This window comes from Lissotriton vulgaris, unplaced genomic scaffold (assembly GCF_964263255.1).
Source record: "Lissotriton vulgaris unplaced genomic scaffold, aLisVul1.2 SCAFFOLD_3519, whole genome shotgun sequence".
Lineage (NCBI taxonomy): Eukaryota > Metazoa > Chordata > Amphibia > Caudata > Salamandridae > Lissotriton > Lissotriton vulgaris.
This window is the reverse complement of record NW_028240618.1, coordinates 160,904-184,658: the sequence shown is the minus strand read 5'-3', so window position 1 is coordinate 184,658 and position 23,755 is coordinate 160,904. Positions and strand designations below refer to the sequence as shown.

At 42.4% G+C, this 23,755-nt stretch overlaps 1 protein-coding gene across 1 annotated transcript in view; it reads right to left on the bottom strand.

Annotated features, from left to right (window-relative positions):
- The window catches only part of LOC147672939 (protein Jade-1-like), a 123,342-nt gene that overhangs the window by 31,537 nt on the left and 68,050 nt on the right, over nt 1–23,755 (bottom strand). The window contains exon 2 of the mRNA XM_086947908.1: nt 19,647–19,724. Coding sequence (XP_086804034.1) covers nt 19,647–19,698 — 52 coding nt within the window. The 5' untranslated portion in view covers nt 19,699–19,724. The remainder of the gene's footprint in view (nt 1–19,646; nt 19,725–23,755) is intronic.

Below are 23,755 nucleotides of genomic sequence, written 5' to 3'. Positions count from 1 at the left end.
ACTCACAAGTGAGCAGCAATCGAAACTTCTCTGAGACACAACAGGTATAAAATGGTCAGAAACAGTGCAGCGCACCATCACACCAACTGCAGTAGTAGTATGAATCACTTTCATACGCACACGCATCCGAGGTACAACACAGGCAGTATTAGCCTGTGATTCAACAAAAGAAAAGATTCTTGCTGCCCAACTATGTGTTATTTGTACCAAAAATGTAGTTTGCACAAGAATGATTTTGTAACTTTTTTCAACATTTGGCTGGCTGGCAAAAGCCAAGACGCGATTCTAATTTCTCTGATCACTTTTTAGGTCGAGCCTAGCGCAGCACGCATATGCTGCTCTAGGTGATGACCTTTTGGAATCGGTCTGCACTTTCCTAACACTTGTGTGTGTGGCAGTATCCAGCTTGCGGTGTAGTGTAGTTCCTATTTTCCCTATAGGCCCTGCGCATTGGAATAACAAACAGCAGTGTAGACGTAGGACTGCGGTCTTCTAGGTCTCTACTGACTATGTTAGACTTAATTAGGTTTGTACCAGCTAGCTCAGAGGTCACTGGAAACTTTCTTGACTGAATAGGAAGTGATCAGCTTCCCTGGCTCAGACAAGAAGGGATTCAGTTTTCCAACAACCGCATTAACATGACAACTTTGCTCCTCAGAATAAGAGTCAATCTCTAGAGTCGTGTGAAACAATACACAGCTATTTCACTCAGTCAGTTGTGCAGAATTACTTTCACCAGGATGCAGAGAATAGAGAGACGGGCGTTTTCAATAAAAGGTATTATTTATTGAACAGTCTTCCTTCTCATGCAAGAGAAATGAATTGCCACAATTGCAAGACTTGTTATTATGAAAAGTGCATACAGTAAAAGGAGTATTACGAAATAATACTGTAAAAGCATTGATATGGTTTCTTAGCCATAAGATAGTTAAAATGAATAAAATATATACATTAGCTAACGTCCTCAACTGGTGCTTCTAACTACGCCTACCCCAGTGTACCTGACCTAAGCCTAATACGTGGGAGGGAGTAAGTAAGTAGCAGTTTAAGTTTAGTTGGTTTTGCCAAGGGTTTGCTTCAAGAATTCTCTCTAAGGGTTTAGTCAGCACCGTACCTCTGGATTAGAATGTTAAAGGTCTGGTATCTCCTCTCAGGACTCGATATTCCAGTTACCCGTAAGGGTAGGCTGGAAACGCCGGAGCTGGATTTTCTCGGCAGGAGAAAAGACAGCGTCTTTCTCAGCGCGTCAAGGAGGAGGAGCAGCGTCCGTGGGCTTCTCGCATCTGCAGGGCTTTCTGCAAGAGACAGCTGTTCTGCTCCAGTATTCACCACCACCGTGTTTGCTTAAGGCAACGTCGGTATTATTTATACCTGAAAGGTGCCGAGTTTGACGTACGTTTTTGGACATAAGACGTCAATAAAGATGTCACTAAGAACTGGTCGTTCTTACAGTGCTCGCTTGAGTTCTATTACTAATTAAAACAAAGCAAGTGGGGCTTTCCCAGGTTGCTGGGGGGTTTGAGCTGTCGAAAGAACTCGGTGTGTTATCTAGGAATCTAAGGAAGTGGCTTCTGCTGTGTCATGTACTGTAATGAGCTGCAGAGACGAGTTACTGAAATATGGCTCTGATTGTTTATGCCATTATAGGGATATGTATTGATTATAGCCGTATAGGGGCATGAGGTCACAATATTGATCGGGGTCCTAGATAGAACACAACAGCGGGAGCGGACAGCAGCACGCAGGTGCCATATGTTTCTAATTGACGTGGCCGCGCATGCTTGTTTACATTACTCTACTCTCTCTCTCCTGCCTGTCTCACCCTCGATTTTGATTCTGAACGACAAAGAGAATAAACTCACAAGGTGTAGAGTTAAGTGCAGCCGTTTCTTCTTTTAATTGTACTCTGTGTCCCAGTGACCCCAGTCAGCGTCACATACGGCCATGTATTTTAGGGGAGTATACACTCTTGCGTACACTGTGACCAGGGGGCTACAGTTTGTAACAAGTGCCGAGTCACACACTGCGTGCAAGTTTCGGGCAGCTTTGTTTTTTTGCGGAGAGCTTCCTGTCACGGTGCCGCTTTTCAGCAATTTCAAAGCATCAGACTCGTCTGCCACAAACAGCTGTTTTTTTTCGTCACCTCTCTATCTTTTCCGGCCCGACCCCATTTGTGTTGTTTAAGCCGACAGCTGCACCATGTGGAAGTCAGGCATATTTGAATGTATGGCCGAAGGAGCACTGAAAGCAATTTAGAGGAAGAAGCTTATATTTTAAAAACGTCAGCACTGTGAGGTCCAACACTTTGTTTTTTTTAAAAAGAAGCATAAACTGGCATTTTACCCTTGCTTCTCTTGCCAAATATATTAAAGAAAATATGTTTAGGACGTCAATTAGAAGTTTGTGGTATTTACAGTGCTTCAAATTGGCTTTTAAGCACTCAACAGTGAAGATATATTGAGAATTTGGGCACAGCCTTCATTCCGATCGGACTACATACACTTTGTAACTCGAGTAGGACCTTAAACTTGTTTATTATCGGGCTTAGCGCTCAGAAGTGTCAGCACTCTTCAAAACACCCAGCGTAAAAAGACCTAAATAAACTTGAAATTGGTTTATTACACTACTGCAGTTTTATCAGACTGGTGGACGCTCGGAGCAAACCAGTTTTCAATTTGATTGGATTGAAGAAGAGGAGAAAGTGCCGCACACAGTTACAAGCACGTTGGGTCATGATTCGTAGGACATACACATTTCACTACCCCTTATACCCAGGGGCACATCTGAACCCAGACAAAGTATTTTTCAGCCCAAGGCTTTAAGTGGGCCGGGTCCTGCTGGTGCTCAGCACTGGCAGCAGTTCTAAACAAGCATTAACCCCTTTACTGCTAAGGCAATATTTTACTCCTCATATAATTTCCATTGAAATCAATGGAAATTCCATGACGAGTTACCCTTGTCATTAGCGGCGAAGAGGTTAAAAATGTAATAGGTCTCGCCTTTCATTAATTTTAAGCCATTGCTTTGCTATACAATACCATTAGCAAAGCAAATGGCATTAACTTAATTAAAGGCGAAACCTATCGCATTTTCAATGCTTGCCCTTCTGGTCTTCCTTTGTATTTTCTCTAATATTATTTCCATTTCCTTTCTCCTAACCGTTTTCCCAACGGCTTCTCTAGTATTTCATCTTGTTCTCTTTTCTATGTTCCTTCCGTCTTTTTCCTCCCTCACCCACACGTCTTCTGTCTTCATTGCTTCCTCCATTTCTTAAACGTTCACTCTCGCTTTCTTTATTTCCTTCTGTTTTTTTTTTTATATTCCTCATTTTCTTTACGTATACAGGCATATCATTATTAGAATTAACATTTCTTCCACCAGATCCAGCGCTGGAATTTTGTCAGAAGGTAGAGGAACAGAAGGGCAAAACGAAAGCGAAAAAGGATAATGGCGAGCGACAAAGGTTGCGTGGGGTTTGATCAGTAAAGAATAAAAGAAAAGCGGAGGAGGAAGGGGGCTGGGGAGGGGAAAAGAATAGAGAACGCGGATAGCAGTAGCAGTTAAGAATAAAGAGATAAAGAGGAGCAGGCAGGGAAGAGAACGCAGAAAACGGGGAAGTAATCAGATAACCAGGGAAGGAAGAGGTTCTAAGAGAGAACAGACGTTGGATGAAAGAGTGGGGACGAGTAGTAGCGGAAGAGGTGGTGGAATTTCCAAGGAGTGTCAGAGTAAGAACTGGAAAGAAAGATGGGTGAGTGGGAAATAGCGGAAGTAGGGCCGGAATAGGGAACATGAAAAAAAGAAAAGATGAGAGAGAATCAAAGAATTTGATAAGAATTTAAGAAGGGGAGAAAGAAAGACGTATGTCAGAGGAAGGGAGAAAGCAGTTGAGAGAGCGAGGACGCAGGACATGAAGCAAGAGAGAGGAAGAAAGGTGCACAGCGTTGCATGCTTCGCAGAGGGGGGCGCGAAGAAGGAAGAGTTGACAGACAGTGGTGGGAGGCAGCAGATGCAGGAAGCTGCGCGAGAGCCAGGAACCAGACTTTGTCCCGTTGCTTTCGATGGGTCCTAGCACTCCCGGATTAGGCAGTCAATTTACATTGAATTAATGATGGTGTTGGGGCTGTTGTGGTGCGTAGCTAGAAAGATGGGAGGAGCTAATGATGCATGCACGCGTAACGTGGAGCGCCTAGTTAGGAAATTTCACAATAAGAAAGTTTGGCTGGATAAAACTGATTGCGTGTCAGTGTACGGCTTCATTACGAAATCTGAGCCCAAATGGGTAAAATCAGTGGTGAAAGTTAAAGCCTGAGCACAAACGTGTCGGGTTAAAAAGCAGAAGTGAGTAATACATGCACACTGGAAGTTGAGCAAAATAGATCGTGAGTGCAAATAAAGTGTTGGAATTCCCATAAATTGGGGGGGGGCGAGGGAGGGGGGAGGGGTGTGACAACAGTTGGAGGAGAGCCGCTCTGGGGTGTAGCCCTGAATGAAACCGAAAGCAAACATTTAACAAGGATTGGGAGGGTGAGAGCGGGGAGGGGCGAGTCAGAGGGCAGGAGAAAAGGGATGCCAGGGAAGTTTGGTGCCACGCCGGAGCTTGTCTTCATGGGGCGATGTGTTTGAAACACATGGCACCATAAAGATAAGAAACCTTTTGCGACGGGAGGAAGGCAGGTGAGCCCATCCAAGTGGGATGGCTCAAAAAGAGAAAAAAAACACGTCACAAAGAGCTCTTTCCCAATGGCTGGCCACCGTTTAGCATAAACGGTGATGCACGCCAATGTGAAAGTGGAGCGGGGCTTAAAAGCCTGTTACTGAAAGCTCCTCAAAAACATAAAATCTCGTCGAGCGAGCTGCGCATGTGCGCAGCCACGCCAGCCGAGACCTAAAAAAGAGGTGCTGAGATGAGTCTCTAGCAGGCTCTCTATTTTTGCCCTCATGGTGAAAAAAAAGTCTTCACTCTGCAGCAGTGCCACCCTTCACTGCCTATGATGTAACTTTAAAGAGACTCGCTAGAATTCTTTTATTATGCTGCATTAACTAAACACTTATAAGGTCCCAATGGCGAGACCTATTGGCTATGCCAATGCTTGTTATTCTTTCTAAGAGGGAATATCCACATGTGCAAGTCTAAATGGGCTTGGGGCATAGCCACTTGCAGGGAAGAGAGGAGCCAGACACTGGTTGATTTCTGGAGCCCCTTTGTTGAGTCCAGCAACAGAAGTTCAATTTTGATGCAACTGCACATGCAGAGTGTGTGTCTATGATGTAACAGTGAGGGATGCCAGGCACGGTCAAAAATGGGCAGTTTTTCCTCAGATTAGGGGGATAAATTGTCAAACACTGACCAAGTGATTCCGGTTTTCGTTTTGGCAGATAACTCGGACGGCCAGGCAATGGGAGAGGAGATGAGATCCTGAGGGGATGAGATCTTGGCACCCATCTCGGCTGCTCTCTGCCTGCAGTCTTCACTAGACTCACATGTTTGCCCGTCAACTGCTAGCATCCATGTTTCAACCCCAGCCACTCGCTGTAGAGTGATCTCTTCAGGGCTCGGGGAGGGGGAAGGCTGCCATGGGCGTTCTTACAAGATTGCAATTACCTTAATTCGTTACATTTATACCTCTGTGCATTACAAGATTGTGATAAAACTACAATATAATTATACTACCACATCCCAATTGCTGCTACAACAATCTTGTTTTTGTCTAATGCAGAAAAGTGATCTGCAGATTAATAATTGTGATAATTTAAAAAGATATGACTAGATCCCTAGGAAAAAGTACTGGCTCTGAATGCTTTTGGGTCTTCTGCGAATCTGTGCAATAACGGAGGCTCAAAGAGCAATTTACTGGCTAGTAGTTAAAAAACCTGCCACTTTTTTTTCTTCTCTTCAGCTTAGTGTTTTACTCACAAAGTTTTCTATAACCAAGACCTTTCGGGGAAAAGTAGGCGTTCAGCCCTCCCGTCGAAACCGGAGGTCCACCACTGCTCATCTTCCGGACACTGACTGGCTTTTCATACCTAGGCCCAAAACTTTGGAACTCACTTCCGCTTAATCTCTGGGTGAAATATAACCACTTCAAATTTCTCGAAGGACTGTAGACTTGGCTTTTGAACAAGTTTTTATCCCCCTCGTACAGTTGTAGGACAACTCGGCTTGGGTAGCCTTGGACTACATAAATGTGTTTTATTCATTCATTAATAGCGTTGGGGTGCAAATGAAACTGACCACACCACCAGAGGTGTTCTGCAAGCAATAACAGCCAGTTCGAAGGTACGGTGGCAGGGGGTATTAGCTACGAAGAGCCACCTTTGGGAATCGATATTACTGTTCGATATGCGGGCCTGGCAGACTTCCTTAACTAGGGCATAATCAGGACCTCGAAATGAGGTATCATACCAGGGCCAGATAGGTCCAGGGTGGGTCCATCACCTCATGGCAGATAGGTCCAGGATGGGTACATGATGGCAGACAGGTCCAGGGTGGGTACATCACCTCATGGCCATAGGTCCAGGGTGGGTACAGCACCTCAAGGCAGATAAGTCCAGGGTGGGTACAGCACCTCAAGGCAGATAGGTCCAGGATGGGTACATCAACTCATGGTAGATAGGTCCAGGGTGGGTACATCACCTCATGGCAGATGGGTCCAGGGTGGGTACATCACCTCATGGCAGATAGGTCCAGGATGGGTCAAACAGCCATACAGCAGATGAACAGTCCGAGGTAGGTGTAGGAGAGCGGCGGGAGGGGATCTGAAAGCATGAATCTATTCTACATTACTTTACACGCTGCATGACATGCTGTCGGTCAGCAAGGTAGTGCTTTTCCCCATGCCACCTTACACTTTCTCCTTTACCCCTCAGAGTTGGGCTGGGAGAACTTAGGAGAGGCACTGGGTTGTGTGCTGCTCCCCCAACCCCTCCACAGAAGCCAAGCTTGAGGGGTGGAACAAAGCCCGGGCAGGGATACCTAAACCCAAAGTTACTAAGGCTCCCCCGCTTTGTTGCAGATTCCTGTGCTGTGGCTGCTCCCCGTGGCTTAGTGGAGTTACAGAACAATCCAAAAGAATTTAGCGTAGACAGCAACGCCAAGGAAAAGTATAAGGCAGAACTGCCAACCAGTACACCAGGAATCTATATGCAGGGCCCGGATGAAAGGGACAGTACCCTCTTATATGATGGGTGAAAACCGTAACTACAGGGCTGGCCACATATCACTCTGCGTAAAATGAGAGGTCCTTTTTATTAGGTCGAGCCTGGGCAGAGCATGCGCTGCTCTGCGAGGCATGCTGTTTTGGGGTAGGGACTTGAAGCTTCGCCCACTCTTCACCCACATTTTTCATTGGCTTGTGTCATTGTCTACTGTAAACTGTGGCTGTTTATTGATCAAAAGGCTTAGTAGCCCCTACTTAGTACCGCCTAGACGATCTGCAATGCGGAGTACATTTTGTTAAAATGTTTTATAAGATGTATAGAGACATTGAGGCTGCCTATGTGCAAAATTAGCATTTTCCAATTTGTTAAAAATATGTGGTAACCGGACGTATATTTAAATTACATTGACTTCTTTAGTGCAAACTGGCAAAACACAGAGGGGGAAACTTCAGGCATGTGGAAACATTGAAGAAAACATTTAAACGCTTAAGGTGCAAACTAGGGAGTCTTCAGTACCAAGTTCACTTTTGTAAATCGTTTTGCAAGATGTGCAGACACATTTATGGTAACCACTGTGCAGATAGCAATATGTTTAACTAAGGGAGCTTTACCCCACCAGGCATAATTACCAAGTGTTACATCAACAATAAAAGACAATTCCGTGCAGGAGCCATCAGGGTGAGCAGGACAGGCGTTGTAGTTAGTGTCCTATGTGCAAAGAAACAGTCATTTCAACTGGGTGCATGAAACCAGTTCAGGGGGAAATTTGTTTTCTGCCTTAGTAAGGAATTTCACAAAGCGACAGTTCAGCTGCGTGTCCGTGGGTGGAAAGCAGGCCAATACCACTGGTCTGTATGTTTGGAGCAGAAAACAAGAATCCCTGTTTGAACAATTGTAGGCTAGTGTGGCCAAACAGAATAGTTCTGGACGGGGTAGGAGATAAATGAGTGATTATCCTTATCTAAATTAACTCATAGTAAGCTGTTCAAGCAGGCAAGGTCTAAACATTCACACAGCAGTATTCAAAAATGTATAAAATATATACTCCACGGGTCAAGATTTGTTGGTTGCACCAAAGTTAAAATAATTTATTCCCTCCCAGTATGGGTTACAGTCTACGACGCGGCGTTTCGGTGTATTTCTAATTCTTCACACCTTCTTCAGGACTTTTGTAAAATATTCATTCAGTATCTATAAAATTAAAAAATACATTTTACTATATGATCTCATGTCTATGTAATAACCAACAACCTTACGTTCCCACCGCCTTGCTCAAGAATTACACAGCTAATATTATTATATACGTTTCTTATCTACAACCCCTAGACGCAACATTTCTTGATCAGAAAAGTACACAGTTCATTTATAGCATTATTGCTGGACTCTCACAGGCATTGTTGTCTATAAAATCCATGGGTTTAGTGAGCTATGCATCTGTATCATTGTGCATGTGGACAAGGTTACCTGATTTGATACGGACAAGGCTTTAAATTTTCCTTTTCTTTAAGCTTGAATTGCTTTCAATAGTGTATCATTGGCTGTTTAAAAATAAACACAGAATACTAATTTAGTGATTTTACCCAGGTTTTCATATTCTTGAAATAACCGGTATTATACATATAGGTCCGGGGTTTTACCTTCGCATTAAATTGAAGAGAGCCTACGTGTACACGGAGGAGCCACCGTCAATGTGAAAGAATGGTCATCTTTTTCTTATGATCTAGAAAATTTACATTAATTGCAGCACTTATTATTTTTGCAAACTAAGGGTTTACATTCCCCATAGTGTTTCTACCATGACCAAATTTACTAACCTGTTTATGTTTATTTCACAGAAAACTTTTGGCCAAGGTATGATGTTCCCGTTGTGCCAATCTTCACCTTCTTACTTTGATGAAGTGGTCTGATATCAAAAATAAAAGGGAATGTATGTTTTAGGATCTTATCCCCATTGTTCACATTGGGTTATGCATCATTATTCCTAACTTAAGGAGAGCACATTTCACTAATAATATTAGCCCACTTATCTATTGTTGATCTGAGAGTAGGTTGTCTATTAGTCATAGCCATGGGCAGAGTGCTTATGTAGGCATTACGCAAGGCTAATGCAATATTGTAGTTTGTAGATAGAGTGCTTATGTAGGCATTACGCAAGGCTACTGCAATATTGAAGTTTGTATTTAGCCTTCACAAAAGAAGAGAAAATATATCTAATAAGAAAACGGCAATGTTTAAATGTTACCGCTTTACCGAGCAACATAAATTTCCTCTTTTGGATAGAAAACTTAAACTGCACATTGCTCAGTTGTCTTTCTCTCACGGGACTAAATTAACCCTACAGTCTAGAACTCCTCACGCTTTTCAGTAAAGGAGAAAAACTATATGCGCATCCCGAAAAGGATATTGCCTACCTCTGATTCAAAAATCGGCCTCCCTGCTCCTCCGTGTGTCAGGACTCCATGCGGATTCGAAGTAGAATAGGTTTCCCGAAAAAGCATCTTTTTATGCTGCCTCCGCCTGTCTTGACCCGGAAGTCGTCGGAACGACGCGAATACTTAAATTATATATTGCGTTCTTACCGAATGGTCTTTATTTTTTATTTATAGTGGATGCTTTGTCTTCCAAATTAATTATTAGGAAGCATCTTTGGCGGCAGACATGCATGGTTTTTGTTAATCATCACGATGTCTGACCCGGAAGTGGAGCGCTAAATTTCGTAATGTGGCATCGACAAGCCCTTCAATATTAAAGTAAAGGACTCAGCAATCGAAGTGGCAATAGGGACTTACTGGTGCCCCATATGTTTGCAGTGTTATCTTATCTCGTCCTCATAAAAGTGTATATTTTATTTCTGACATCCTATAGTTATGTCGGACATTTTGTGTTGGGACGATATCGATCAACAGGGGTCGGCCATTTTGGATAGGGACATGGCTCGGTGATTAATATTAGCCCTTTTACCTACAGCCAGGTTTTGAAGATACTCCCATTTATCTGTTTCGAGTGTCTTATATATTTTTGTTGATGTTTACATATTGTGCAATAAATCATAATCCATCAGCTTAATACATAACAATGCCATACTGTTACATTTTCAATCCTAATAAGTATTTATAATGCATTTGCCGGATAAAACTCTCTCATTAACCTGAACCAACAGATTACATAAATCAACATTCCAGAATTATAAATTATATGTGTTATCTCAGATCTATACAGTTTAACCAGTATGACATGGCAATCTATTTCTGAATAGGCCGCATGATTGCTCGCTATTCCTTTAACAATACTATTTTCAAATGAAAGCCCAGTGATTGTATATGAATCAAATATCCAGATGTACATGTCGTCCTACTTGCAGACACTCAACAAGCTATAGTTCTTAGTTCAGATTTTTAGACTGACATCACATCTAGCATATCTGACACCTTTAAAACTTTTGTCCATATATAGGAGTTCACTGACCCAGCTATTTCTACCTTTTGTTCGTTTAGAGAAAAATGTGGGAATATTCTACGTAAATGTAACTATTCATAGAAACTTGGAGATAAGGAGGGTACTGTCAGATATTATTATTGTCATATTATAGGATTATTCTTTCCCATTCCTCTCTGTTATTAAGGCCAGTTCGGAATGTATCGAATAGGGACATAAAGAATTGTTCTCTCTTTTTCCTTTTATTGTTGAAATTTCCGCCTCTTGAGTTATGCATTATGACTTCAACCACACACCACTTAAGATCTTCTAATTTGTGGTTGTGTGTTGTCCAATGTTCCACCAGTGGCGCAGATTTCTTTTTAGTCCTAATGGCCGACCTGTGTTCAGTGATTCTTGTTTTAATTTCCCTGGCTGTTTCGCCTATGTATGCTTTATTGCAGGGGCAGGTGATCATATATATTAAATCTTTAGTTTTGCAGTTTGCAAAGTTTTTTACATTATATATGCCATGCCATTATAAGATATCAGGTTGCCTTTAATCATTGATGCACAGTTTGAACATGTATTACACGTGAAATTACCAGTGGGTAGAGGGGTTCTGTTGATAGTATTAGAAATATTGCGGGTCTTGTCTTTGTATGTGTGAACCAAACAATTTTTAATTGTTCTGTTTCGGCGGAAACTGAACATTGGTTTCGGGATTTTCTCACCAGGTCTGTTATTTAATAAAGACCAATTGCGATTGATAATATTTTTTATTTTATTGCTTGCTATGTTATAGTTAGTCACGAAGATCAGTCTATCATCCTTCTTATCCATTCTTTCTTTGTCTTTATTGAATAGTGTTTCTCTGTTGTAATACTTCGCACGTTTGTATGCGCGTTTGATCAGTTTATCAGGATATCCCCGGTCTCTAAGTTTCACCGAAAGGGCATCTGCATGCCTGTTGAAATCATGTAGGTTGGTACAATTGCGTCTAATGCGCAAATATTGTCTGAAAGGTATATTGTCCTTTTGACTATTCGGGTGGTTACTTTTGTAATGTAACAATGTGTTACGATCACTTGGTTTGGTGTAAAGATCCACCCCTAATGTCGCATTTTCCACTCTAATTTTAATGTCTAAAAATTCAATTGCCTGTTTATTAAAATTGGAAGTAAATTTGAGATTTTTATCTCCCAAGTTCAACCAAAGTAAAAAATCATTGAGTAACTCAACTGTACCTGTCCAAATAAAAAAATATCATCAATATATCGCGACCAACATGTAATGTTCTCGCTAAAAGGTGCTATGTTATTAAAAATGTGTTTGTCTTCAAAGGCCGCTACATATAAGCAGGCTAGACTTGGGGCGCAGGTAGCCCCCATACTGGTCCCCTTTATCTGCTTAAAAAAGCAGATATGCTCCCACCCTTATCCCAGGGTTTGATGGTTAAAGATTCATTATTTTCAAGATTTTTCAGAGCAGCTCGTTCCTCTTTATTTAAATTATTGGGTCCTCTTAAAGGGTGTGCTAGAAGTTCTGAAATGTTGCTTTCAACTACTTTTTCGAAAAGGTCTATTTGTTTGTTCACCATGCCCACGTGGGGTGTCCAGGTTGATTTGGGTTTGAGGCCCGATTTGTTAGTCTGACCTTCTCTTGGGGGCTTATCTTTAAAAAAATCCTGTAGCCTAATCTTTCTAAAGAAACCTTGTAGGTCCCTTTCTAGGTTATACTTGTCAACCCGGTTGCTAATGGCAAAACCTAAGCCCTTCTCCAAGACATCCATTTCTGTTTTATTTAAAGTGATGTCTGAGAGATTGATGATAGCAGCCTTTTGTTTCAGTCCCATTTCGGCTGACTTCTCGTATAATATCTCCTCTGTTGAGGTTGAGGGAAAAATTTCCCTCTCCCATTGCCTCTCGGATGGTTGTTGTGATTGTTGTGATTTCCCCGTCCCCGTTGTCCTAAAAAATGGGACTGATGATTTGAGCCGGCATGCAACATTCATTATTGAATGTGCGGAAATCATTTTGAAAAATAATATTTTTTTGTTTAAAGACAGCTTTTTTAAGCAGATAAAGGGGACCAGTATGGGGGCTACCTGCGCCCCAAGTCTAGCCTGCTTATATGTAGCGGCCTTTGAAGACAAACACATTTTTAATAACATAGCACCTTTTAGCGAGAACATTACATGTTGGTCGCGATATATTGATGATATTTTTTTTATTTGGACAGGTACAGTTGAGTTACTCAATGATTTTTTACTTTGGTTGAACTTGGGAGATAAAAATCTCAAATTTACTTCCAATTTTAATAAACAGGCAATTGAATTTTTAGACATTAAAATTAGAGTGGAAAATGCGACATTAGGGGTGGATCTTTACACCAAACCAAGTGATCGTAACACATTGTTACATTACAAAAGTAACCACCCGAATAGTCAAAAGGACAATATACCTTTCGGACAATATTTGCGCATTAGACGCAATTGTACCAACCTACATGATTTCAACAGGCATGCAGATGCCCTTTCGGTGAAACTTAGAGACCGGGGATATCCTGATAAACTGATCAAACGCGCATACAAACGTGCGAAGTATTACAACAGAGAAACACTATTCAATAAAGACAAAGAAAGAATGGATAAGAAGGATGATAGACTGATCTTCGTGACTAACTATAACATAGCAAGCAATAAAATAAAAAATATTATCAATCGCAATTGGTCTTTATTAAATAACAGACCTGGTGAGAAAATCCCGAAACCAATGTTCAGTTTCCGCCGAAACAGAACAATTAAAAATTGTTTGGTTCACACATACAAAGACAAGACCCGCAATATTTCTAATACTATCAACAGAACCCCTCTACCCACTGGTAATTTCACGTGTAATACATGTTCAAACTGTGCATCAATGATTAAAGGCAACCTGATATCTTATAATGGCATATCATATAATGTAAAAAACTTTGCAAACTGCAAAACTAAAGATTTAATATATATGATCACCTGCCCCTGCAATAAAGCATACATAGGCGAAACAGCCAGGGAAATTAAAACAAGAATCACTGAACACAGGTCGGCCATTAGGACTAAAAAGAAATCTGCGCCACTGGTGGAACATTGGACAACACACAACCACAAATTAGAAGATCTTAAGTGGTGTGTGGTTGAAGTCATAATGCATAACTCAAGAGGCGGAAATTTCAACAATAAAAGGAAAAAGAGAGAACAATTCTTTATGTCCCTATTCGATACATTCCGAACTGGCCTTAATAACAGAGAGGAATGGGAAAGAATAATCCTATAATATGACAATAATAATATCTGACAGTACCCTCCTTATCTCCAAGTTTCTATGAATAGTTACATTTACGTAGAATATTCCCACATTTTTCTCTAAACGAACAAAAGGTAGAAATAGCTGGGTCAGTGAACTCCTATATATGGACAAAAGTTTTAAAGGTGTCAGATATGCTAGATGTGATGTCAGTCTAAAAATCTGAACTAAGAACTATAGCTTGTTGAGTGTCTGCAAGTAGGACGACATGTACATCTGGATATTTGATTCATATACAATCACTGGGCTTTCATTTGAAAATAGTATTGTTAAAGGAATAGCGAGCAATCATGCGGCCTATTCAGAAATAGATTGCCATGTCATACTGGTTAAACTGTATAGATCTGAGATAACACATATAATTTATAATTCTGGAATGTTGATTTATGTAATCTGTTGGTTCAGGTTAATGAGAGAGTTTTATCCGGCAAATGCATTATAAATACTTATTAGGATTGAAAATATAACAGTATGGCATTGTTATGTATTAAGCTGATGGATTATGATTTATTGCACAATATGTAAACATCAACAAAAATATATAAGACACTCGAAACAGATAAATGGGAGTATCTTCAAAACCTGGCTGTAGGTAAAAGGGCTAATATTAATCACCGAGCCATGTCCCTATCCAAAATGGCCGACCCCTGTTGATCGATATCGTCCCAACACAAAATGTCCGACATAACTATAGGATGTCAGAAATAAAATATACACTTTTATGAGGACGAGATAAGATAACACTGCAAACATATGGGGCACCAGTAAGTCCCTATTGCCACTTCGATTGCTGAGTCCTTTACTTTAATATTGAAGGGCTTGTCGATGCCACATTACGAAATTTAGCGCTCCACTTCCGGGTCAGACATCGTGATGATTAACAAAAACCATGCATGTCTGCCGCCAAAGATGCTTCCTAATAATTAATTTGGAAGACAAAGCATCCACTATAAATAAAAAATAAAGACCATTCGGTAAGAACGCAATATATAATTTAAGTACTCGCGTCGTTCCGACGACTTCCGGGTCAAGACAGGCGGAGGCAGCATAAAAAGATGCTTTTTCGGGAAACCTATTCTACTTCGAATCCGCATGGAGTCCTGACACACGGAGGAGCAGGGAGGCCGATTTTTGAATCAGAGGTAGGCAATATCCTTTTCGGGATGCGCATATAGTTTTTCTCCTTTACTGAAAAGCGTGAGGAGTTCTAGACTGTAGGGTTAATTTAGTCCCGTGAGAGAAAGACAACTGAGCAATGTGCAGTTTAAGTTTTCTATCCAAAAGAGGAAATTTATGTTGCTCGGTAAAGCGGTAACATTTAAACATTGCCGTTTTCTTATTAGATATATTTTCTCTTCTTTTGTGAAGGCTAAATACAAACTTCAATATTGCAGTAGCCTTGCGTAATGCCTACATAAGCACTCTGCCCATGGCTATGACTAATAGACAACCTACTCTCAGATCAACAGTAGATAAGTGGGCTAATATTATTAGTGAAATGTGCTCTCCTTAAGTTAGGAATAATGATGCATAACCCAATGTGAACAATGGGGATAAGATCCTAAAACATACATTCCCTTTTATTTTTGATATCAGACCACTTCATCAAAGTAAGAAGGTGAAGATTGGCACAACGGGAACATCATACCTTGGCCAAAAGTTTTCTGTGAAATAAACATAAACAGGTTAGTAAATTTGGTCATGGTAGAAACACTATGGGGAATGTAAACCCTTAGTTTGCAAAAATAATAAGTGCTGCAATTAATGTAAATTTTCTAGATCATAAGAAAAAGATGACCATTCTTTCACATTGACGGTGGCTCCTCCGTGTACACGTAGGCTCTCTTCAATTTAATGCGAAGGTAAAACCCCGGACCTATATGTATAATACCGGTTATTTCAAGAATATGAAAACATGGGTAAAATCACTAAATTAGTATTCTGTGTTTATTTTTAAACAGCCAATGATACACTATTGAAAGCAATTCAAGCTTAAAGAAAAGGAAAATTTAAAGCCTTGTCCGTATCAAATCAGGTAACCTTGTCCACATGCACAATGATACAGATGCATAGCTCACTAAACCCATGGATTTTATAGACATCAATGCCTGTGAGAGTCCAGCAATAATGCTATAAATGAACTGTGTACTTTTCTGATCAAGAAATGTTGCGTCTAGGGGTTGTAGATAAGAAACGTATATAATAATATTAGCTGTGTAATTCTTGAGCAAGGCGGTGGGAACGTAAGGTTGTTGGTTATTACATAGACATGAGATCATATAGTAAAATGTATTTTTTAATTTTATAGATACTGAATGAATATTTTACAAAAGTCCTGAAGAAGGTGTGAAGAATTAGAAATACACCGAAACGCCGCGTCGTAGACTGTAACCCATACTGGGAGGGAATAAATTATTTTAACTTTGGTGCAACCAACAAATCTTGACCCGTGGAGTATATATTTTATACATTTTTGAATACTGCTGTGTGAATGTTTAGACCTTGCCTGCTTGAACAGCTTACTATGAGTTAATTTAGATAAGGATAATCACTCATTTATCTCCTACCCCGTCCAGAACTATTCTGTTTGGCCACACTAGCCTACAATTGTTCAAACAGGGATTCTTGTTTTCTGTTACAAAGACCCCCTTCCCTGCTATAGACATCAGGGGTACCTCCTTCTGTTTAATTCTACTGTATGTTTGGAGGCCTCTTTAGTTAAAGAGTGGGCATAGAATGGCTTTTTGCTCAGACTTTAACTCTTTGGCGGTACACACCAAGTGATCTATCTTCTTTCCCTTTGCAGCACAGTTGGTCATGGGGGTGGGGCATTTCCAGAGTGAGTGGTGTAGGAGCGAAGGTAAAATGCTCAATCGGTATCTCAGAAGCTTTTCTTTTATTGAGTTGGAGTACCCCGTATGAAAGTAGGGCTGAGGTGTTGTTTTATCATAACTGTGCAGCACATACTATGAGTGGGCTTTGCCTGCCACTGCTGCCTTGTCCTCAATTGACAAGACTAATTTGATGGTTTTATTTACCAGTTTTTCTTTAAGCTGGCATGGGTTGCAGCTGGGATCCATTGATCTTGTAGACCAAGCTCAGTGACTGATTCGTAAAGATTAGTCTTAGTGGGAGAGTTGCTTCTGATTAATAGTTCCAGTCATAGTTGTGTTTTTAGTGTATTTGGTTCTGCGTTTTGCACCAACACTTGATGTATGCAGCTCTCCTGGCAAGGGATTGTTTCTGAAGCCCAAACTCCAATCCTATCTGAGCTGGAGAGGTGTATTTGGGGAGGACGAAGATCATTCTGTAAGATACAACCATGATCCCATCCAGAGTTGATGCGTCCCTTCCGCATAATGGTTTTGATTGTATTACCTGGAGCAGCGGAGTTAGAGTGGGGCAAGCCACTTTCTTCTTTAGGTTTCTTCGGGCGATGGCTAAGGCATTCCCCTTCCTTTTTAAGGCCTCTTTCTGTGGTTTAAATGAGCCCTTTTTAGATATTTACATTTCGACACGGACTCCAGGTGATGTATGAGCTAGATGCTTTTCTTTTCGTGCTGTTCACTGCAATTGGTTTTGTTTTTACAAAATGGATCTTTAGGCTATGTTCAGTTGAGTATGTCTGGGTGGCATCCAGAAGGTGCTGCAGGCCAATCAGAGTGCGGATTATTAGCACCTGGTCGTCTGCATAGAGGAGGTTGGAGAGGACTGACCACCAGGCTTCGGGGCGTGGGAGCTGCAGCAATCAAGTTTTGTCATTAAGTCAGCTAAAAAGGGATTGAACAGGGTAGGGGCGAGTACGCAGCCCTCCTTCAGGTCCTTGGTAGCTGGAATGCATCTTGAAAGATGCATCTCAATTCCTAGCTTAACTTGCACCCATGTGTCTGTGTGTAGAAGAATCAGTAGCTTCAAGAGGGCAGGTGGAGCATTCTAGTTAGCTCGGTTCATCCATAATTTACCATGGTGAAAAGCGGCGTGGAAATCAAAGCAGAGGTACAGTGGAAGCTTTGAGTTTTTCGACCAGTCTATTAGTAATGAAAGGGCCACAATATTCGTTAGAGTTCTCACATGTTTGCAGAAACTGGTTTGGTTTAGTGAATTAATTTGATTGGCTGAGACCCACGATGTTAATTCCACTAGGATGGTGCAGGCGAAGTATGTGGCCTCGTTATAGATAAGCACCACAAACTGGTAGTTTTTTCGCTAGTTTTATCACCGTGTTTATGGATTGATGAAATTAAGGATCCCTTCCAAGAGGACAAGATTGCGGTGTCCGCTGATATGTGCTGGCAAATTGGCTCCAGTTTATCGGACCAATAGCTGGCATCCTGTTTGAATAGTGCTAAGTTACCTAAGTAATGGATGTATTGTCTGGTACATGGGTATAGAATAACAATGCTATACCATTGCATCCTCTTCCTTTTGTTGTCAAGCTCTTACCGGGAGGTCTGCAGCACTTCTACCTCCCTAGAGCACTCTAGGCCGGGCTAATGAAAACACTGTTACCGGGCAAAGCAGTGGGGTGATAAATTACTTAGGGTGACAACCTCTCTTGCATCAGTGACGCTCAAAACTTTGGATTTTTTTTAACCACTTCAGTGTTCTACGGCCATATTTAATATATAATCTATTTTACAGGCATCAGTGTGCCTTGGGACGAGTAGCAACGCTACAAAACAAAGGAATCACATCCTTGATCTAGTCCCCTGCTAAGCAACCTGGCTGACTTACAGCATTTAAACAATGCCCATCACCTGAGCTGGAGGTACAAAAATTAAATTTAGCACAAGGGGGCATGCATGCAAAATCGAGATTCCTCAACTTGTTGGCAATGTTTCCTGCAGAATTTGACACGATGTTTCTGAAGGTCTGGATTGCATCTACATAATGGCGGCCTTCTTCAGTGCTTTTGGAGGGTCAGAAGTGGGAACGGGGTGTAATAAAGGCAGAAAGGAGAAACCTACATTTGAAAGGTAAATAGAATGCCTGCTAAATATTGCGATTAACAACGACTGGTTAAAGCCAAATACATATTTGCCGCAAATCAAAAAATATTTCCGAGTAGCCTAAGTTGACGGCACCTAGAAGGAGGTATATTATATTAAACATAGAATTACAATAACAATAGCCATAATGTCAACATATGTATGTCATATATTATTGCATTTCATTAGTACGTTCATTAGTAAGACGTAAAATACTGCATTTCAAATTATATGAAACCTGTGCATTAATCGACTAAGCCAGTGAATTCTCCACTGTAAGAAAATAGTTTATATGATCTGCTCAGCATTAAAAAGAATACAAAAACATCAATGCTACAATGTCAAATAGTAAAATAAAACTGGCGTTTGCTGACAATGTATTACCAAGCAACAGTAAGAAGCTTACTTAATGTTCAATGGACGGCATGCCGCATGTCAGATACAGTTTAGCATCTTGCATAGTGGACCCTTCCCACTGGCTCAGGTACTAATGTAGCTAAATGTGTTCCTTTGTCAGAACATTGTTTTTTGATTTCCAGACTTTCCAGATTCTGTAAATTATAGAACATTACACCATCCTCTTGGACAAAGGACCCCCAGGCTATGCTTGGGAAAACCAGAAGTGCGACAAGGGAATCCTCCAATGTGCTTTCAGTTTAAAAAATAAAGTGCCGTGAAATGCAACACCTGCTTCACATATTATGTACTATACACTGACCACATCATGTGTACTTACTGCCATTGTCGTCGGAGTCCTCGCTGCTGCTAGGGAGCCGGTTTCGCTTCATGATCTTCTCGAACCCCGACAGGCAGCCTACAAAGCAAGGGACCAGCAGTTAACCAAGGGAATGCACTAATGTGGAGTGCAATTCAGATACCACATGAGAATATGTATAACAGAACAAGGCATGCTTTTTATTTGCATCACAGCTCTAACAAATGCCAACGACTTTGCAATCAGAAAAATGCGGGATTAAAGACAACCTCACATAAAACATTTACTGCAACAAAAAAAAGCAAAAAACAAAATGTTGAGCTATTAATCTGTAGGAAAGAAATAAAAAAAATACCTTTTGTCATTCTCATTATTTAAAAACAATATTTCGAATGTTTAAATTTCTCTAATGGTGTTTTTGAATGTTCTCTGTGAGCAGGTATTTCCCGGGGCTGGGAGAAGAGGTCCGGGAGAGTAATGTGTGTGTGTGTGTGGGGGGGGGGGGGGGGGGGGGGGGGGCAGAGAAGGTAGAGGAGGCAGAGTAGCACAGCAGAAGTGGGAATGTGTGGGCTGGACATCCCCTCAAACGAGCATCTTCACGTTGGTTAGCCATGTTTGGGAGCTTAGAGTCAGATATACGGTTCAGCATCAGGAGTGAGGGTCCCTGTCTTCCGCAGAGGAGGAATTATACGTTTTATGAGTGGATTAGCATTAAGTAACTGACACAATATCTTTCAAATGTTAAAGCAGTGCCCGCTTGCAATGTGCCCTGATAGACGTTTCCAATGTTGTGTGTGTGAGTCTTTGAATGGTTTCAGTTGTCTGCTGCAGCTCAAGTTATCAGCATGCACAAATACTTATAAAGAGGGTTTTGGGGCAAATCCTTCAGCCACTGGCTTGTTTGGATCAGGCCTCCTACTTAAGCCATTGCTTGTCTGACGTCTGTTTCATGAGTGCTTTCAGCCGACCTAAAATACAGCAGGAATACATTCTACAATGAGGATTAGCAAAGGAGTGCATCGCTTGCACCACATATAATAAGTCTTGTAGAGCGCACAGCAACTTCTAACGAAGTGTCCCAACGCTAGGATTGTAGCTCCAGAGGATAAAATTGCCCATGATACAAATCAGTTCTCAACCAGACCCACAGAGCCAGGTTTCAGTGTTTTCCTGAAAAGAGTTTCAGATGAAACCTGCTGAATTGCCACAGGAAGAGAGTTCCAAATGTTTGGCGTGAGATGGCTAAAAGAGCTACCTCCAATTCTAGTTATTTTCCATTTTGGAATAATGGCCCATTTTGCTTCAGCCGATCTTAGATTTCTAGATGAAACATAAGGCTTACCCATCGACTGAAGATACGATGGACCTTCAGAGCATATAGCATTAGCAGGGAGCTTTGAAGAGGATTCTTTGCCTCACCAGGAGCCAGTGCAGTTTTAGAAGTGCGATCCCGATAGAGGCACGCTTAGGCAGATTGAGCAGTGGCCGAGCTGCATTGTTCTTGACTCGGTGAAGCCTGCTAAAGTGGGATTGAGGCACATATAAATAGAGGACATTACAGTAGTCCAGTCTGGATATAACCAGTGCCCGGACTACAGTTTATTTGGGCAGAATCTGACAAGCAGTGGAAAATGTTCTTCAGGGATCTCAGCATCCCAAAGCATTTCCCTGTGAGGGCAGTAATCAAGTTGTTGAAAGGAAGTATGTCATCAACAAAGATTATTGAATTTAGGCTTGGGAGGGGGTAGATGACCGAGATATATGCTGTGCAAAGCGAAATTAGATTCAAACTAAAAAGTGTGGTGTTTAAAGTTACATTTTAAACAATGGGTGACATTGAAAACAGAAGACATACTGCCCATACCTTTTGCCATGTCCAGTCGCATCTCTGAAATATACATTTGAGAGTACAAGGAACCAGTAAACAGAATAAAATATGTTCCTTATTACATCAAATAATACGCAATACAGGACACTGTATGAACTCCATAAGTCCTTAACGAATTTTAGAATTTTGTACGCATTTTAATGATTCTCACTTGTTTTGTATTCATGACATGTATCTCGTAAGAAGTTTTTTAATGAGGAAAGTTATTTAGTCTGCTAATGTTTTTTTTTTTTTTTGTATCCTGTATGCTTTTATGGTTTTTTTGTCAAACGCCGAATAAAGCTAATTTTGAATTTGAATTTGAATAAAATAAGCAAACTGTATGATCCAACCCAAGGGCATCTCTGTTGTGCAAATGAACCATGGCATAACGCTTTCCAGAGAAAGTGTGTACTGTCAGAGTGGCTATTCACAAAAAAAACAAGTTATTGCAAAGCCACTAGGTCTCTCTAATGTGAGGGCTATATGCTCTGCCAATGTCATTTAGTCGTGTTGTAGAGCAGTGTGGCTGCTGATCGCATGGCTAGAAGTTCTTTAAAAAACATCTGCTATATAAGTTTTCTTTTTAAAGCGATATGACGCGGGAAGTGACCCGTGACCCTGATCTCGGATCAGGTCGCTCCTCACGCCGCACGGCTCCTCCTGTGCACCCGCGACACCCCACTGCTGCAGCTGCCAGGTGTTCACCACGGGCGTGCCCCCGCGGTCTGGTGACTGTCTTTGTTTTTATCTTGTCTGCACTGTACTGCTGTAAATCTTGCATTGGTATTCTGTATTTTACTTTTGTTCTCACTGTACCCGGTCCCTTTGCGCCCCTTGCCCTCTGTGTCCTCCCCGCCGCTGCTCCCCTGCGGCCCGCCCCTTTTCTTTCTGTGTCCCGTCCCCATTGGCCACCCCGCTCCCGCCTCCCAGCTGCTCCTCCCTCCCACTTCGCGTCTTATGGAGGACGCCGCGCGGAAGCGCAGCGGACGCGCGCCAAAGGCAAGCCCGTCTGCGCCTGGACTGCACCCAGCGCCAGAACCCCTGGACCTCGTGCCCCCCGCAACACCAGACTACACTACGACTCCAGCACCCTCCACGCACTCAACACCGGACGAGACCACCCCTGCTACCAGGCCATCCCAAAGCACACCCAAGGGCCTGTCACCTGCCGGAACTGCAGACTCACCAGCATCCAGCCCACCAACCCACCTACCAGAGAACCCAACCACCTCCGTTGCATTCTCCTCAACACCCGCTCCGCTCGAAAGCACGCCATCGAACTCTGGGACCTCATAGACTCTACCGCCCCCGACGTCGCCTTCCTGACGGAGACCTGGCTGAACGCCACCTAAGCACCAGACATCGCCATAGCCATCCCACAGGGCTACAAGATCTCCCGCAGAGACCGCACCAACGGAGTTGGAGGGAGAATCGCCATCATCCACAAGGACACCCTCAGAGTCTCGACCTACACCGACGACACCCTCACCACTGTCGAGCACATGCACTTCCAGATCCACACCGACCCAAATACGACCCTCAGAGGAACACTCATCTACAGACCACCCGGACCACGACCACAGTTCAACGACACCATCGTTGACCTTGTCAACACCCACGCCCTCGCCTCCATGGACTACATCCTCCTCGGGGACCTGAACTTCCACCTTGAGAACAACAACGACGCCAACTCCACCGCCCTAATCGACAATCTCAGACTCAAACAGCTCGTGACGACACCCACCCACGCCGACTGGATGAAGGACAGCAGACTGAAGCTGAACTCAGACAAGACTTAGGTCCTCATCCTCTGACCCACCCGATCAGCCTGGGACGACTCCTGGTGGCTCAGATCGCTAGGCACAGCCCCAGAACCCACCGAGCAAGTCAACGCCGTCTCCGCGTCCTGCTTCAACACCCTCCGAATTCAAAACCATCATCCAGGCCCTCATCACCAGCAGACTCGACTACGGGAACGCCCTCTACTCAGGAACAACAACCAAGCTCCTAGGATGACTAAAACGAATCCAGAACGCCTCAGCACGTCTGATCCTCGAAGTCCCCCGACGCAGCCACATCATAACCCAACTGAGAGGCCTGAATTGGCTACCCGTCAACAAGAGGATCACCTTCAAACTCCTCATCCACGCACACAAAGCACTACACAACACCGGACCTACATACCTCAACGCCCTACTCAGCTTCCACACCCCCACCCGCAGCCTCCGCTCACTTCGCCCTCGCCACAGTTCCTCGTATC